At 40.6% G+C, this 14,603-nt stretch overlaps 2 protein-coding genes and 3 non-coding genes across 7 annotated transcripts; 3 read left to right on the top strand and 2 right to left on the bottom strand.

Annotated features, from left to right (window-relative positions):
* Positions 1-869: 869 nt before the first annotated feature.
* trnae-uuc lies at positions 870-941 on the bottom strand. The gene has a single exon. It is a non-coding gene; the product is annotated as a tRNA-Glu (tRNA).
* A 709-nt stretch (positions 942-1,650) lies between these two features.
* trnah-gug lies at positions 1,651-1,722 on the top strand. Its single transcript has one exon. It is a non-coding gene; the product is annotated as a tRNA-His (tRNA).
* Positions 1,723-2,638: 916 nt separating this feature from the next.
* Positions 2,639-4,043, top strand: LOC121612358 (EBP cholestenol delta-isomerase). 2 transcript variants are annotated; one of them, XM_041945191.1, is made up of 5 exons: positions 2,639-2,751; positions 2,999-3,317; positions 3,407-3,443; positions 3,538-3,668; positions 3,770-4,043. In XM_041945191.1, exons 2-5 carry the CDS (start codon positions 3,008-3,010, stop codon positions 3,988-3,990), a joined length of 699 nt encoding a protein of 232 aa, XP_041801125.1. In that variant the 5' UTR covers positions 2,639-2,751; positions 2,999-3,007; the 3' UTR covers positions 3,991-4,043. The 2 variants fall into 2 exon arrangements, with proteins under 2 accessions (XP_041801125.1, XP_041801124.1); XM_041945190.1 differs by having other exon boundaries at positions 2,655-2,755.
* Positions 4,044-4,185: 142 nt separating this feature from the next.
* fkbpl (FKBP prolyl isomerase like) lies at positions 4,186-7,754 on the bottom strand. 2 transcript variants are annotated; one of them, XM_041945178.1, is made up of 4 exons: positions 7,696-7,746; positions 6,498-6,667; positions 6,064-6,362; positions 4,186-5,403 (listed from the first exon to the last, which is right to left on the bottom strand). In XM_041945178.1, exons 2-4 carry the CDS (start codon positions 6,655-6,657, stop codon positions 4,732-4,734), a joined length of 1,131 nt encoding a protein of 376 aa, XP_041801112.1. In that variant the 5' UTR covers positions 6,658-6,667; positions 7,696-7,746; the 3' UTR covers positions 4,186-4,731. The 2 variants fall into 2 exon arrangements, with proteins under 2 accessions (XP_041801112.1, XP_041801111.1); XM_041945177.1 differs by having other exon boundaries at positions 4,187-5,403; positions 7,613-7,754.
* Positions 4,261-4,333, top strand: trnaf-gaa. Its single transcript has one exon. It is a non-coding gene; the product is annotated as a tRNA-Phe (tRNA).
* Positions 7,755-14,603: the final 6,849 nt, after the last annotated feature.

Below are 14,603 nucleotides of genomic sequence, written 5' to 3'. Positions count from 1 at the left end.
CAAAACCAACAAATGTATGTCTGTTACCGTTCAAAAATCACTCACGACACAAATAGGACCGTTGGTTATTTTGAATGGCAACATTTGAGAACCACACATACACACGTGTAACTTTGTGTGTTTTCTTTAGAAAAAAGATGCAATTTAAGGATACAATCTACTTAACAACGAATGGAATAAAGCACTGCAATAATGCGTCTGCCTTGTCTAGCTGACTGTACAATGTGGAACTGTTTGCAATACTTTTTGGTTCCTTTCTTGTTATTTCATTGTCTGCTTGAGTTTGCAAAAAGCTAAACTTTACCTGACTCTTATTTTTGCAGATATGTTTAGTAGAAATAATTCATGAGTACTGCTGTAGAAATATATTTCAAATTTATTACAAAATACACCTTAGTTCTCTCTCATGCACACAATTGTAACCATAACACACACACACACACACACAAAGAAACATATAAAATAAATTTAATAATAATTATGTCGGTGGATGAAACTTGAGAGCAGCAGAAAGTGGACCGGGAAACTTGAAGCGGCGTCAACGTAAACACTGCGGCCGGCTCCGCTGCCGTTTTTTTTTTTTTTTTCTCACTGGAGCGGAAGCCGGCAGCGATTGGCCTCGGGGAAAGATGGAAATGACGAGCCGCGATTGGCCGGGGGAAAAGATGGAATGAGGCACCGCGATGGGCCGTCGGCCGAAAGATGGAAATGGGGGTCCGCGATTGGCCGAGGGGAAGGATGGAATGAAGCGCCGCGATTGGCCGTCGGCCGAAAGATGGAAATGGGGGTCCGCGATTGTCCGAGGGGAAGGATGGAAATGGGGTAAGGCCGGTATCTAGCAACCTGTCTCCAATTAATCAAAAACGAAGTTCCCATACCGGGAGTCGAACCCGGGCCGCCTGGGTGAAAACCAGGAATCCTAACCGCTAGACCATATGGGACTGTTGTTCAGAGAGTCACGTTCTTCATATTAACCGTATAATCACATAAGTTTGTTAAGTAGGGTTAAGTGTTAATTTTCGCATCTTGACTAAATGTCTTACCTTGCCAGCTACTAACAATGTTACAACTTATTTTAACAGTTAGCTCTGCTTACATTAGCTTAACGTGAACTTAGCTCATGTATAATGGTACAGGAACATCATCTGAACATATTGCAGAATGCATGCCTGACTTTGACATTAGCCAATTCTTTCATCCAACAGCGAAGTTTAAAGACCAACGGTTCACCTGCTCATTGATCATGTCGCACATACTGTAACACATTGTGCTGCCTTGACCGGGATTAGTGTGTCCCCTCAGACTTGTTGAAAGGCTACCGTAATGCAGGAATTGTTGATGGACTCCCGTCTTTCACACATATTTGAAAAATGAAGAAGCTGTTATACTCAGCCTAGAAAGTGAGCATCTATGACCCATTTATTAACGTTATTGTTTTACGAGAAGTGCCCAGTTAACCGACGACAGACGCTCAGTTAATACGTTACCTTTCTAATAAACTAACCTGTTTAAGTTTGAAATACGTTTGGGAGAAGTTCTGTGGAATCTGCTTGCTTTTATATGTTTTAGACGAAACGATATAACCACGTGAAACTGAGGCAGCTTTGTAAAGCCACCCGTACAATTCGACGACATGACTCCCAGTAGCTCGCCGTGATCGTATAGTGGTTAGTACTCTGCGTTGTGGCCGCAGCAACCCCGGTTCGAATCCGGGTCACGGCAGGGTTAAATCCCTGACACGGCTTGGGATGTCGCTTTTATTTTTCTTCTCAAAGTCTAAGAAGATGCCTAATGAATTATTTTGCGACCGTTTGCTGCAGTGTCGTTTTTTGGCATTAAAATTGCCGAATGTGCCAATTTCTGTGTCTGCCTGCCAATGAGGTAGGAGATATATGCTCAGTCTAATGCAATTAGTTGTCGTTTCTTGGGCAATTTCAATTTAAGGTCACGTCCTTGATATTTTCAGAATTCTCTGGATCCGCTCTACCATTAATTATTTTTGAGAGTCTGTGATCCAATCATTCAATAATTTAAATGATTCAATTCCATCTACTACATCTCTCAATGCAAATGTTCCTGTTTTCCACAGCGTCTCAGCTTTTTTGAAATCGGAATTGAATGCATGAGCCTGTAGCCTATACCTCAGGATATCTCTGGTGGTCTAATAATGCCTATATGATTATCACGCATGTTACAGGTTGTCTGTCAACACTGGTGGTAGGATACTAAAGGTTAATATGTGCCATAAACACTAAATCTTCTCAGAAATTATTAAAATGTTTGATACTACCACAATTTTCGCTGTGCGCGCTCCTGTGAGGTGCGTGCAGCGGTCACCTTTTCCTCCAAAAACGTTGTTTTTTCGTTTTTAATGACAGAATGATCGAATGATACAAGGACCTTACATAAAGTATCATAATTCACCCTTCACCGTGTCTTGTTACAACTGTGTCTATGAAAAAAAGGGGCTGGTCTTTTGAAGTAAGAGGCACGTTTTCATTGGTGGCTGTCAACGACAACGACCATGTTCCGAGATGAAGAGCCAATAAACGGGCCAGCAGATCGCATGTGCTTTACCTCAATGCATACGGTCGTCTGATTGGTCTTTTCAGTCACAATTAACCGCCCCCCGCTGTATTGAGTTCCGCGTTTGAGTTTATTTGCGCTAATATGACATGAACAGTAGTCTGCAGCTGACTTTAGGATCTATTGGATGTTAAAACCTTTTATTGCGACTGGAGACCTATTTTGGTAGGTAAGCAAAAAAGACACATTGTTTTTGTCTGATACTGAATTGCTTGATTAAAGCCTTACCTCTAATAACCGACCTTTTGTAGACTCAGTGCATGTGTAGTGCCATTAAGTATTTCAACACAGACAATACTCACTCGTCAATGAAACTGACATGCATGTACTCTTCAGTATCACATTATTGAAATCAATCATTTTCAGACCACTGTGAATGTTTTTGAAAACGTGGGTGTTATTTTCTTTCTAGAAACTGTCGATGGATGCCACATCAGCAACTGGGATTATTCATCCCTACTGGCCACGGGACCTTTTTATTCCCACCTATGTCGCCAATAACCGATCTATGTCAGAGATTGTGGCCTTCCTGTTTTCTGTGTCTGGCATGTTTCTGCTTGTGACCTGGCTGATCACCGGCCGCACAAGCGCCACCGGCAGGCTGGGGACATGGAGGCGTCTGGCTGTGTGCTGGTTTGCTGTTTGTGGTTTCATTCATGGCGTCATTGAGGCCTGGTTCTCTCTGTATTATGATATTATTCCAGGAGACCAGAGCTTTCTGTCACAGCTCTGTGAGTACCAACAGGAAACACATGTTAAGAGAGAGTGAATATGCAGTCTTTAAGTGCTTCTTTCATTAACATTAACTTTTCTCTCATAGGGAAGGAATACTCCAAAGGAGACAGTAGATATATCATGTGAGTTAATCCTTACACAGAAGCATGTAGAATTTAGACATGAAAAATAAGGAACTGTAAATAATTGTACCCTGCATATTTACATTTAATCTAGAGCGGATAATTTCACTGTCTGCATGGAGACTGTGACTGCATTGTTATGGGGACCTTTCAGCTTTTGGGCTGTGTTTGCCTTCTTAACCAATAAGCCCTACAGATTTGTTCTGCAACTCATCATTTCGTTAGGTAAGTGGGTCCACTGTCACTTCCCTTGTAAGCAAACTCTCAGAAGTTAATTGGTTGTTTCACATTTGCATTATGACTCATACTACATAATCTGATTGCAGGTCAGCTCTATGGAGTAGTGCTTTACTTCTTCACAGAGCACAGAGATGGTTATGTTCACAGTGAGTTGGGACACCCAATCTACTTCTGGTTCTACTTTGTCTTCATGAATGTTCTGTGGGTCGTCATCCCGCTGGCGCTCGTAGTGGATGCATGGAGACAGCTATCAGCAGCCCAGGCACACACTGACAACACAAAGTCAAACAAGTCTAAGAGGAAATGACCAGAGACTGACTCACACTGTCTGAAGTACTGGGGGTACAAACAAATAAAAAAAAATACAAAATCTTCAAATTGCTTCATTCTATTCATCTCATTATGCAATGAAACCCACTTAATGCACTCAACTGCTATAGCCTAACCTTTATTAAACCCTAAATAAATTACTAAACAAATGCCTAATTAAATTAATAATAGGTGTAATAGCTATTACACAGTAATACACATCACATGTCAATTTTTTTTGTAATACAGCTTATAACAGTGTTATTACGCCGAAATAGCTCAGTTGGGAGAGCGTTAGACTGAAGATCTAAAGGTCCCTGGTTCGATCCCGGGTTTCGGCATTTTGATTCAACACGGCACAACCTGTGTATCCGTGTCGATACTGTATGACTGCCAAAACCTGACACCCTGTGGTCGAATACAACAACTACAACATTTGGGTCTTTTCCGCTTTGTATTTGAATTGCACAAACGCAATACAATCATGTTTGTGCACTCCTCACTCCTAGAGGAGTACACTCATAGCTCCAGAATAAGTTTTGACATGTGGTTTTTACTTTTATATTCAGGAATCTCACACACAACCAGCACAGAGTTTGGAGAAAACCAGGTTTCAAAGATTAATGGCTTTACTTTTGATCTGTGACAGTGGCAACGAGATGTACTATTTGATGGTGAAACATAAGAAACATGCAATTTTACAGGTTACATTTGATAATAAACTGATGACACTGAATCCTCAGCTGAACATTTTGCTGAGTCTCAGTCCCAACTGTATGTTTTTCTCTTTCTCTCTACTTGCTACGTTTTTAAGTGCCTTCAAAGCCGCAGGTGATTCTGGCTGTATCTCCAGCAGTTTCCTAAATGCCTGCTTGGCCTCCTCCAGCTCATTCACCATCTGGCAAGCTTGGCCCAGCCTGTACCAGGCTTTAGCCCCGCCAGGTTCCAGCTGAGTAGCTTTAGTTGCATTGGCCTTAGCCTGCTCTGGTTGGTTCAGTTTGAGCTGGCACAAGGACAGGTTTGAGTGGAGCTCTGCTTTGGTGGTTTTGAATTCAGTAGCTGAAGGCAGGTGCTGTGTTGTATCACCAGTTTTTATGTCTCTCTGCTCCTCTGCTTCTTGCTCTTCTCCTTTTTTCTTCACCTCTCTCATGTGGCTATAGAGAGTGATAAGAAGTTTGAGGGCCCGACTGTAGCTGTCTGCTGCTCCCCACACATCCCCACTTCTGAATCTCCCTCCACCCCTCTCTTTGTGCAACTTCACCCACTCCCACTTTTCACCCGGACACATCTCCCAGGATTCCTTGCCTGGTGTGAAAGCTTTGAGTTCAACTGTGGCACACAAAGGCAGGTTTTCCTCAGCTGACTGGGGAACAGAAACATCTGGTCCAATTCCCAGTGGAGAAATCAGAATCTGTGAAGCAAAGCACGATGATCAGACTGGCTGTTTACTTTCACATGACAGAGGAAAAGAAAGAAAATATGTGTAACTCATATTGATGTAATGCATATTCAACAATTTTGGCTTTATGGCAAATTGGGACCCAACTGTAATAACTTTGTGCTCTGCATCACAACAACTTGCTGTTCTCTAACAAATTAACATCCTCACACGCTATAATATCTGCTATCGAAACTAGTCAGTCTCAAGTACCCTTGGACAAAACGTCAAATAGTTTACTACCCTCAACATCAAAATAAAAAAAGCTCACTGAAAATGTTGAGCACATACATTAACATTCCGGTGACATATACACTCTAACAGTATTCCAAGCATCTTTTGTGTCAGACCTCATCACAACAGTTGTTACAATTCTTGATGATGCATCTGGTATGACCATGTCATAAAAAGGTCTGCTAAGTCCAGCCAGCTTGGTAAATCACATACCCCAGGTGCTATTCAGCACCAGAGTAATGCATATAACATAAACTCTTCACACATGTAAACAAAAAACATGATTGATTGACTTTATCAGTTTTTACTTATAATTTCCATACAATTTTGTAAAAAAAAAAAAAGGTAACAGTATAGGACAGTAGTTGAATTATTGCCCAGTCCTCTCTACACTCTTACCTCACGTTTCTCTCCCGCTCTCATCCCCTCCACACATGCTTCTGTGATGTCACACTGACCCTCCCCTAGCCTCAGCGTCGTCCAGTCACCCAGCGGGACCTGCAGTACAGAGTCCTGACATCTTGGGAAGGCTGCGGCCACCTCCTCCGTAACCTCAGGGACTGACTGGTCTGGTTGAACCGACAGCTTCTCATTTCCCTTTTCAGACACTAAACTCTCTGCTTCGTCCATGTCAGCTTTGAGTCGCACTCGGACTCGACACAGTGAACCCAACCTTGGACAGTAACTGGATGAACATGCTTGAAGAGACAAAAAAAACCCAAAAAACCAACTAGATATCTTGATGCTTAATACATTTCTATTCTCAAAAATATGGACTGAACTGAAAATGGATCATTTATACTGAGGAAGAAAGTAATAGAAAAGCATCATACCAGCATCATCTCCAGAATTATAAACAGTCTGTTGACTCCCATGGCCTGTTCGTTTTTGCTGGACTTTCCAGAGGCCTCTGGGACACACTGAGACCCAGGACATGATGTCAATGCCATCATGATCACCGTTACTATGCAGCGTTTCTAAAGTTTGATCCATCCATCCATCCCTGGGTTAGAGAAATACATAAATATAAGATGATCATATTTCAGGCATCTTAATACACTATATATACATAAACCAACTCGAAATGATGATAAATGTCAGGATTTTGTGAAGAGGCATGTCAAAGTAATCACAAACATTAGGGCTGCAACCAAACCCATTGTCAAATCCATGAGTGTATCCTGAGAGACCACAAAACCCTAATTTGTCTTTGGGCCTCAGTTAAATAAATGTTGGGATAATCACAGATAAATAACTCATTCTCAGACTCTGGAAAAAAACAGTAGTACCTTGCACATGGAAAAAAAATCTGATTATCTTTAAAAAACACACTTCATAAAATTTGCTATCCTTTTGTCTCTTGTCTGGAAAGAAATCCTACATCACTCATCCTTATAGTGTGCATTTACCATGTGCTTCAAATGTAGCACTCAACTTCTCTGGAGGGAAGTTATATATATATACATATACATGTGAACAAGTATCACTGCATAACAGGTTTAATATCAGAACATTAACATCTGATCACAGAGAAATGTGTTTCTAGAGGTTAGTTAGTACAGCTAGCGTTAGGCTAATATGCTGGCAGCTTCATAAGCGTAGAATACGGGACTGGCTAACTTGAGGCGGTTAGCAGCACCAACAACAGTAGAGTTACCAACAGCCACTTAGCATTACCAAGCCAAGAGTCATTTTATATATATTTATTTGACAAGACAAGCTCAGTAAGCAATGCGTTGCACTGTTACTGCGACAGATATGTAGCGTTATAACATTATACCGTATACGTTATTTTACCAAGTGCATTAGCGTACCTAACGTTAGCCTTAACAGCGGTTAACCATACACAAACTAGCTATAAATGGCATCAGATAGCTATGGCTATCAGCTATTTCATTTTTCTGAATAACCAGCGATGTGGTTAAATGCCAAAAGGCACATTTCTTACCTCATACACCAGTCTGACATTAAGTATTAGCTGGCTATCCCTACAACCAGGAACACATAAGATTGTAAACAAACGACACGTACTTTTAGAGACGCTAAGGTAGTAGTACAACTACGACTACTTCTCCTCCTCCCGATCCGCATTCTTCTTCTCCTTCTTTGTGTACAACGGATGCGAAGCCAGCTCGTAAGCGCATTACTGCCACCCACTGTTACCAGTGAGTAAACTCGCATTATTTATATTTATATTATATTTCTTGGTGTATTTTCCTGCCAAAGTTATGCAAAAAACCCCAATATATACACACACACACACACACACACACACACACATATATATATATATATATATATATATATATATATATATATATATATATATATATCAATATTTATATATATATAGCACAATATTTACTTCTTAAGACAAACACAAATCCAGAGTATCAGCAAACATTTCTGCAAGTGGAGAATAATAGCCTTGCTCATGTCATTTGACTGATCTCACAGATATATAACCCCGCTCTAAAATGTTTCTCACCCATGGTATGTGTCATCTGTCTGTAAAATACTACTCTTGTCTTCCAGCAGGTGAAGACAAAGACAGATGACTGTGAAATGCCAGCAAAGCGGCCAACATACAGCATTATTACTTGCCTTGTAATTTTGAGTTTAATTGGTCTATTTTTGTTTCCATTCTTTGTTTTATTTAATATATTTCTAATAATTTATTTTTCGATTTTCTTGATTTATCTGTACTTATTTCTGTCCTTGTGCAGCTGCAACCCCTGAATTTCCTCTCTGGGAATCAATAAAGGCTTATCTCATCTTATCATACATTTTCTATAAAATTATCTTGGCGCACATTCAACTTAGTCTATATCCTCAAGATAATGAGGTTGTTTTTATTGGTGCTCGGTGAATCATGGACTAAAGCTGTAGTGCAGGCTTGTAAAATCAAAAAAAATCCAGCACACAGTATACCACCAAATATACAGTATTTAATCTGTTATATTACAACACAGGATTTAGAAAATGCTTTTGTGCATTGCTACTTCTTTACTATGGAACACATCACACATGCAAACACATGCACAGTTTGCACCTCTGCCTGTGTATTGACCTTTGACTTGTACCACTCATGTTTAAGGCCTGTGCGTTAATCTGTCCTGTCAGTATGAGTTAGGGCTCTATCTTTTGAGCACTAGAAACCATTAGGTCTATCAGAGGAATACCACACTGGGCAGCCAAGGTGTGTGTGTCTGTGTGTGTGTGTGTGTGTGTGTGTGTGTGTGTGTGTGTGTGTGTGTGTGTGTGTTTGTCTCTGTGTGTGTGTGTGTGTGTCACAGACAGAGAAACAGAGACAGAAAGGAGGGTCATCTGAGAGGCAGTCTATCCTCTTATATGGGGCTTGTTTGACCCTTGAAGAGTATGACGAGGTAATAAAATTACGACACTAGTGATATTACATGACTGGATAGGAGAGCCATGCATGCTTTAGTATTAGGTATACAGTGGTCAATCTCATGGAGGGTGTCTAAGAGTTCATGAAAAGGTTCATAAAGTTCCAATTAAAATCAGCAATTCTACAATTTTGCAAAGTTCCTCCTTATATGGTGACAAAATGGATTAAATCAATAACTGTTCATTCTCACAATGAAAACTACCATGATGAAAACCTCATCAGGAAAAACTACATGTACATATATGCTTGCCTGACAGAAAATTACTGGCTTTGCACCACAACGGTGGTGGAGGTGTATATGTGGGTTGTGCTGATAAGTTACACTGCAGTATAGTAACGCCAAACTAGGTTGAGATAATTTATAAAAAATAAAATTAATATGCATGTAACATTTGTGAAGTAACAATACATATATATATATGCCCTTTAAAGAAAAAATTAGGGTACCACATTAAGTATTGTTCATGTTGTCCATTTCATGTCCTGTTATGTTATTGTATGTCAGTAGGTGGCAGTAATCAACCATGAGCTAAAGTTGCCGTTCCGGCTCATAAAGCGCACTGTTGCACTCACTCAGTACTGTTTACTGCTTTTTCCAGGTCAGTGGGGATGTGCAGCCTCTCAGAAACAACAAGAGAAAGACCTGGTAATTCTCCCTCAGAGAAGAATTGTGCTTTATGGTCACAGCTTGCTAAATGACATTAAATGTAAGCGGTAAATTGCCTGTTTCAGGTGCGCAGAGGTTCTGTCTATGTACAAGTTTTTTGCTTGGCAACTGTGTCTATCAAGATTCAATTTCCCCCCAAACTTTGATATCAGTATCTGTCTCAAAAATCCAGTATTGGTCGGGCTATAGTGCAGAGAGGGCAGAAAACATTGTGACACTTAAGGTGGACTATATGGCACAAGCAGAACAGAAGTGCTGCAGTGAAACATCTTAGTCTTAGGGCCTCACCTGTCACCGTCACCATTATTGTCATCAAGGTCATTTTGCGGTACAGAGAGGCTCTTTGTACAAACACGACCAAGATCAACCAAGAAGAAGAAAGCTGCAGCTAGAGCCTGAAATGTGAAGAGATATGACATGCAGTTCTCCATACGGAGCAAATGAGCTGCAGTCACTCGCATGAATAACCAGGTGCACAAGGATGGTGAAAACAGGACCCACAAACTAAATCTCAGTGGGCACAGACTCAGGACCAGTAACTGTGTGATGGTAATCATACTTTCACTGCCATAGACCGTATATATGCATGCATTACACGCCTGACTTCCAGTAGGGGTCTCTCTTCCCAGCAATATACGCACAATGCAACCAGGACAGTTACAGTACACAGAGTGTACATGTAATGCAGGTAGTATCACTGACTCTGTGATGTAACCCAATTTCAGTTATTTTGTTAGTATGGGCTTTTTTCAAATGTACATAAAACTCAAGCAGCTTTGCAGCAGGTGTATCATAATGCTTGCAGCAAACAGTTACTCCTGAACGTACTGTGCACACTTGTGCTCAGCTAGAGCCACAAAAACAGATAAAATATGTTTTATCTGATGTGAATAAGTGAGAATATAAAGCCAGTCCTCAACTGAAAATGTAGAACACTGACACTATGTGAGGATAGACACAGAGTAAATAAAGCAAAGCAAAACAATTCAAAAGTCCTGCAACAGATGTTATTTTTGTGACTCTTACAATGTTAAGATCATTTTCATATGGTGGTTTCTTTGTCTTCTTGAAATAAGAGCAGGGATAACTATTTCTAACACACTTCAATGCAATGCAACGGACTGCAACATCACCACAAGCTCCTGCCAGTGAAATCATTATTGCTGTTTAAGGTTAAAACTTTCCTTTGTCTTTTTTAAAGTTTGACAATGCCAGTATTTATTCCAGATCTTTTGGTTTTGGATTGCAGTAGAGAAAGTAAAAGTTTGTTTGGTCAGTGAGTATGTTTGTTTTCCAATTGACTCTGTTTTCAACATACAGGACATTGGGCAAATATATGTTGTTTTCTAGTCATCTTTTGGTGATATAACCCGCAATTCTCAAGAATATCTTAAGTATTTGTGGGGGTTTTTTTCCATCGGTGAGAGAATACTCTGGCCTTTTTCAGTTTCTCTTCCTATTAATGACTGCAGAGTCTCTTACTCTAGCTTTGCAACAAAGATTCAAATCTTTGCATTAAGTTTTCTGTTAGATGGCACGCTTTCAGATTCTAATAGCTCTCCTAATTAGTGCTTTAATAAATGCAGATGCACTGAAGAGCTCAGTCAACTAAGGATATACTATAGGTAGAAGTTAATTGTCATATTTCATGAATTCACTCTCTTTTCAATCACGTTTGAGAATATAACAAATACTTTTGACTGCCAGTATACATTTATGAGAACAAAGGGAAGTGTGTGTCTGTGCATCTCGCAATCGTCCCTCTTCTCAGAGTCTACCTACTCTGTCCCTCCATTTTGTTCTTTAACTCTCTGTCTTTCCCTCTTTCTCACACACAAACCAGAACCCTCAATTCTTTAATCCTTCTCCATGTGTTACCAATATCATCTCTTTCTCCTCTGCTTCTCCTGTCGACCATCTCCCTTCAACCCCCTCACCTTCCTCTTGGCTCTCTCAGGCTTCCCAGCTGGCCTCTTGTGAAACATCCCAGTGGGTAAGTTCAGAAGCATGTATCCCAGGGCTCGTGGGCCGCTCGATGTTCGCCAGAAGGGCGTTGCAACCTGCCAGAGTTGGGTCCAGGGAACAGCTGCAACCTCAGTAGCCAGGGCTCGGAGGGTTGGTATGACCTCTGCTACCCTCTCTGAGGGGTTCAACATGCGTCATTCAGGGAAAAGGTGGAGTAAGACAGGTGAACAAAGTGGAGAAATGTGCCAGATAGAAGAGGAGGAGATCAAAGATCAGAACAAAGGAGACAATGTTAGATAGATAGATAGATAGATAGATAGATAGATAGATAGATAGATAGATAGATAGATAGATAGATAGATAGATAGATAGATAGATAGATAGATGTGGATTTGGGTGGAGGCTTTTCCCACGAGGATAAAGATGGACCGACCACCAGCAGGATCACACAGCGGAACTAACTGAGAATGTCAATCCCACCACAGAGACTATCAACACAATTTACTGGCTGAGAGACAGAAGGTGATAAACCGATAGAATTTCCTTTAATCCATGATATGGTAGCCATCTTCTTAATAGTCACAGACAGCAGGCTACTTTGAACACAAACCTATTCCCCCACCAAAAACTCTAAACACTGAGCTTGTCTAACATTCAGCCTGTGTTTGTGTTTGTTTTTTTCCTCATGAAAGCGGCAGCCAGCGCGCCTGTAATCCCTCCATCACACATTCCCTAATACTCTGAGACAGTAACACACACACACACACACACAATCACACACAACCTCCACGACCCTGGCTGGCCAGAGGCTAACTCGTAAACAGATCGGGCCACACGACGGGGTGTTTATCCATCAGCATGTATGTGTGAGTGCGTTGAGCACTTTAACTGCAGCTAGTTTTACTCCCTCTGGGCTGTTTGTTGTTTATAGTGACAGACACTGACAACAGGCTCCGACTTCACTATGTAAACTCAGTGTGACGGCAGGAGCTTTATTCTAAGTGGTTCCCACACTCAGCATTAGTAGATTAGACAAACTATATGAACTTAAGGATCAGCATACCTCATTAAGACTCCTCCACCAGACTGTGTTCAAAAATTGAATGCCAAATTTAACCCTGACCCAAACCCTCAAACAACAGCAGTACGATCTTGACAAAAAACGTTGCAATCATAGACATCTGAGACCATTTCCTATTGTATTGTGAGGTCTTTGGGCGAATGCTGTACTGTAGCAATGAGCTGCCAGCCTAGAAGAGTTTCATTTATTGAGGTTTTCGGGTCAAGTGGGGATCAAGGCTGATCCTGAGGCTGATTAGAGCCACTGAAACGATAAGGTCAAGAGAGACAGATCTAAGGAGGCTGAAAGGTATCACTCTGCAATATATATGGCGTATTATCTATCGCTGTCATATGAGTATTGCATTACAACCAATCAATAAAAAAACAAAGCCTCTCTTGGTGCACTGCCTTGTAATTCAGACTGATTGCCAACGGAGTTGCACAAGCAGTGAAGTATGACTTTTCTCTTCCATTAGCAGTGATGGAGCAGAGTCTGCCAGGTCAGGGCTATTCATCTACATTATAATGTCATGATGAGATTACTTCAACTGCAAGGGAAGAAACAGGCTCCCAGTTCGACTCCCAGGGTAACAACACATCACAGTATTGCATCCTTATGTGGCAGATGCAGTGTTACATGCACATCATGTGAGCGATGCTCTCCTGAAACTGTTAAGCCCAACATTAACTGTGCAATGTGCGTCGACTGCTATTAAAACTAAATGATTGATGCCTTTTTCTTGAGTGGGAACAGTAATGGTGTTTCAACACTTCCCGCTGCTCACACATCACGGCTCAAGCTACCATGAATAATACCTCTAACCTCTGTGATGGTTTTCTGGATGAACACAGGAGCGCCTTCAGCTACAGACCGACACCACCGAGGTGCAACTTCTGCCTCACTGTTTTACACTGACAGGGATTTTTATCATAGACGATTGTCATATACCTGAAACTCAGTCCAATGTTAACTGCTACTCCTGCTGTTTTATTGACCTCTACTACTTGCAGTATGATGCACCTTTTAATAATGTTCATGCTGTCTCATTTTGTCATTTTCTTTTCTACTCATTCTTTATATTTTTTTAATAGTAAACACAGTTTGCATGCATGTTGCTCTTCCCTTTATTCTGCAAGCACTTTTATGTAGTATGCATATTTAATAATTAAACTCAATTGAAAACATTACAAAGACAATATATTTAATGTTCAACCTCATCATCTTCATTGATTTTTGTAAATATCTGCTTTCTTCTTTCTTTCTTTTTTTATTCTTTATTTTCGTGTCATGCACACAAATGTGCCCAACCCACATGGGTTTACAAGACACCAATATATTGACATTGCAGCAATACATCCTAAACAATAATTCTGCTGCTCAGTTCTCAAAATATATTGCCTTCTATTCCAAGCCTGGTAAAGAAATTTTGCCATGAAAAAGGTTCCCCTTCTGAAACATAGTTCAAGTTTTTCATGGTCATCCAACCAAAAGAAATCAAAATAAACAGAAGACATCTTATTGAAAAGTACCTCTCTGATATCTTCGTATACAGGACAGTAAAACATAAAATGAACCTCATTCTCAACTTCTCCCAAATCACACAGCTAACAAAGTCTGTCCTTCTCTGGAGTAGCATTAAACCTACCAGTCTCTAAAGCTAATGGTAATGTTCCTGAGCGTAACTGTGCACACAGGGATCTCTGTCTTTTGCTTAAATTATACTGCACATAAGGTTCCACACAGTAGCTGTCCTTTATAAGACAATAAGTTCGTAATTTTGGTTTATACCAAATGTCAACAGACCATTTTCTATAAACTTAAAGAACATATTA

The sequence above is a fragment of the Chelmon rostratus genome, chromosome 10, assembly GCF_017976325.1.
Source record: "Chelmon rostratus isolate fCheRos1 chromosome 10, fCheRos1.pri, whole genome shotgun sequence".
NCBI classification, from domain to species: domain Eukaryota; kingdom Metazoa; phylum Chordata; class Actinopteri; order Chaetodontiformes; family Chaetodontidae; genus Chelmon; species Chelmon rostratus.
This window is presented reverse-complemented; position numbering and strand designations above follow the sequence as displayed.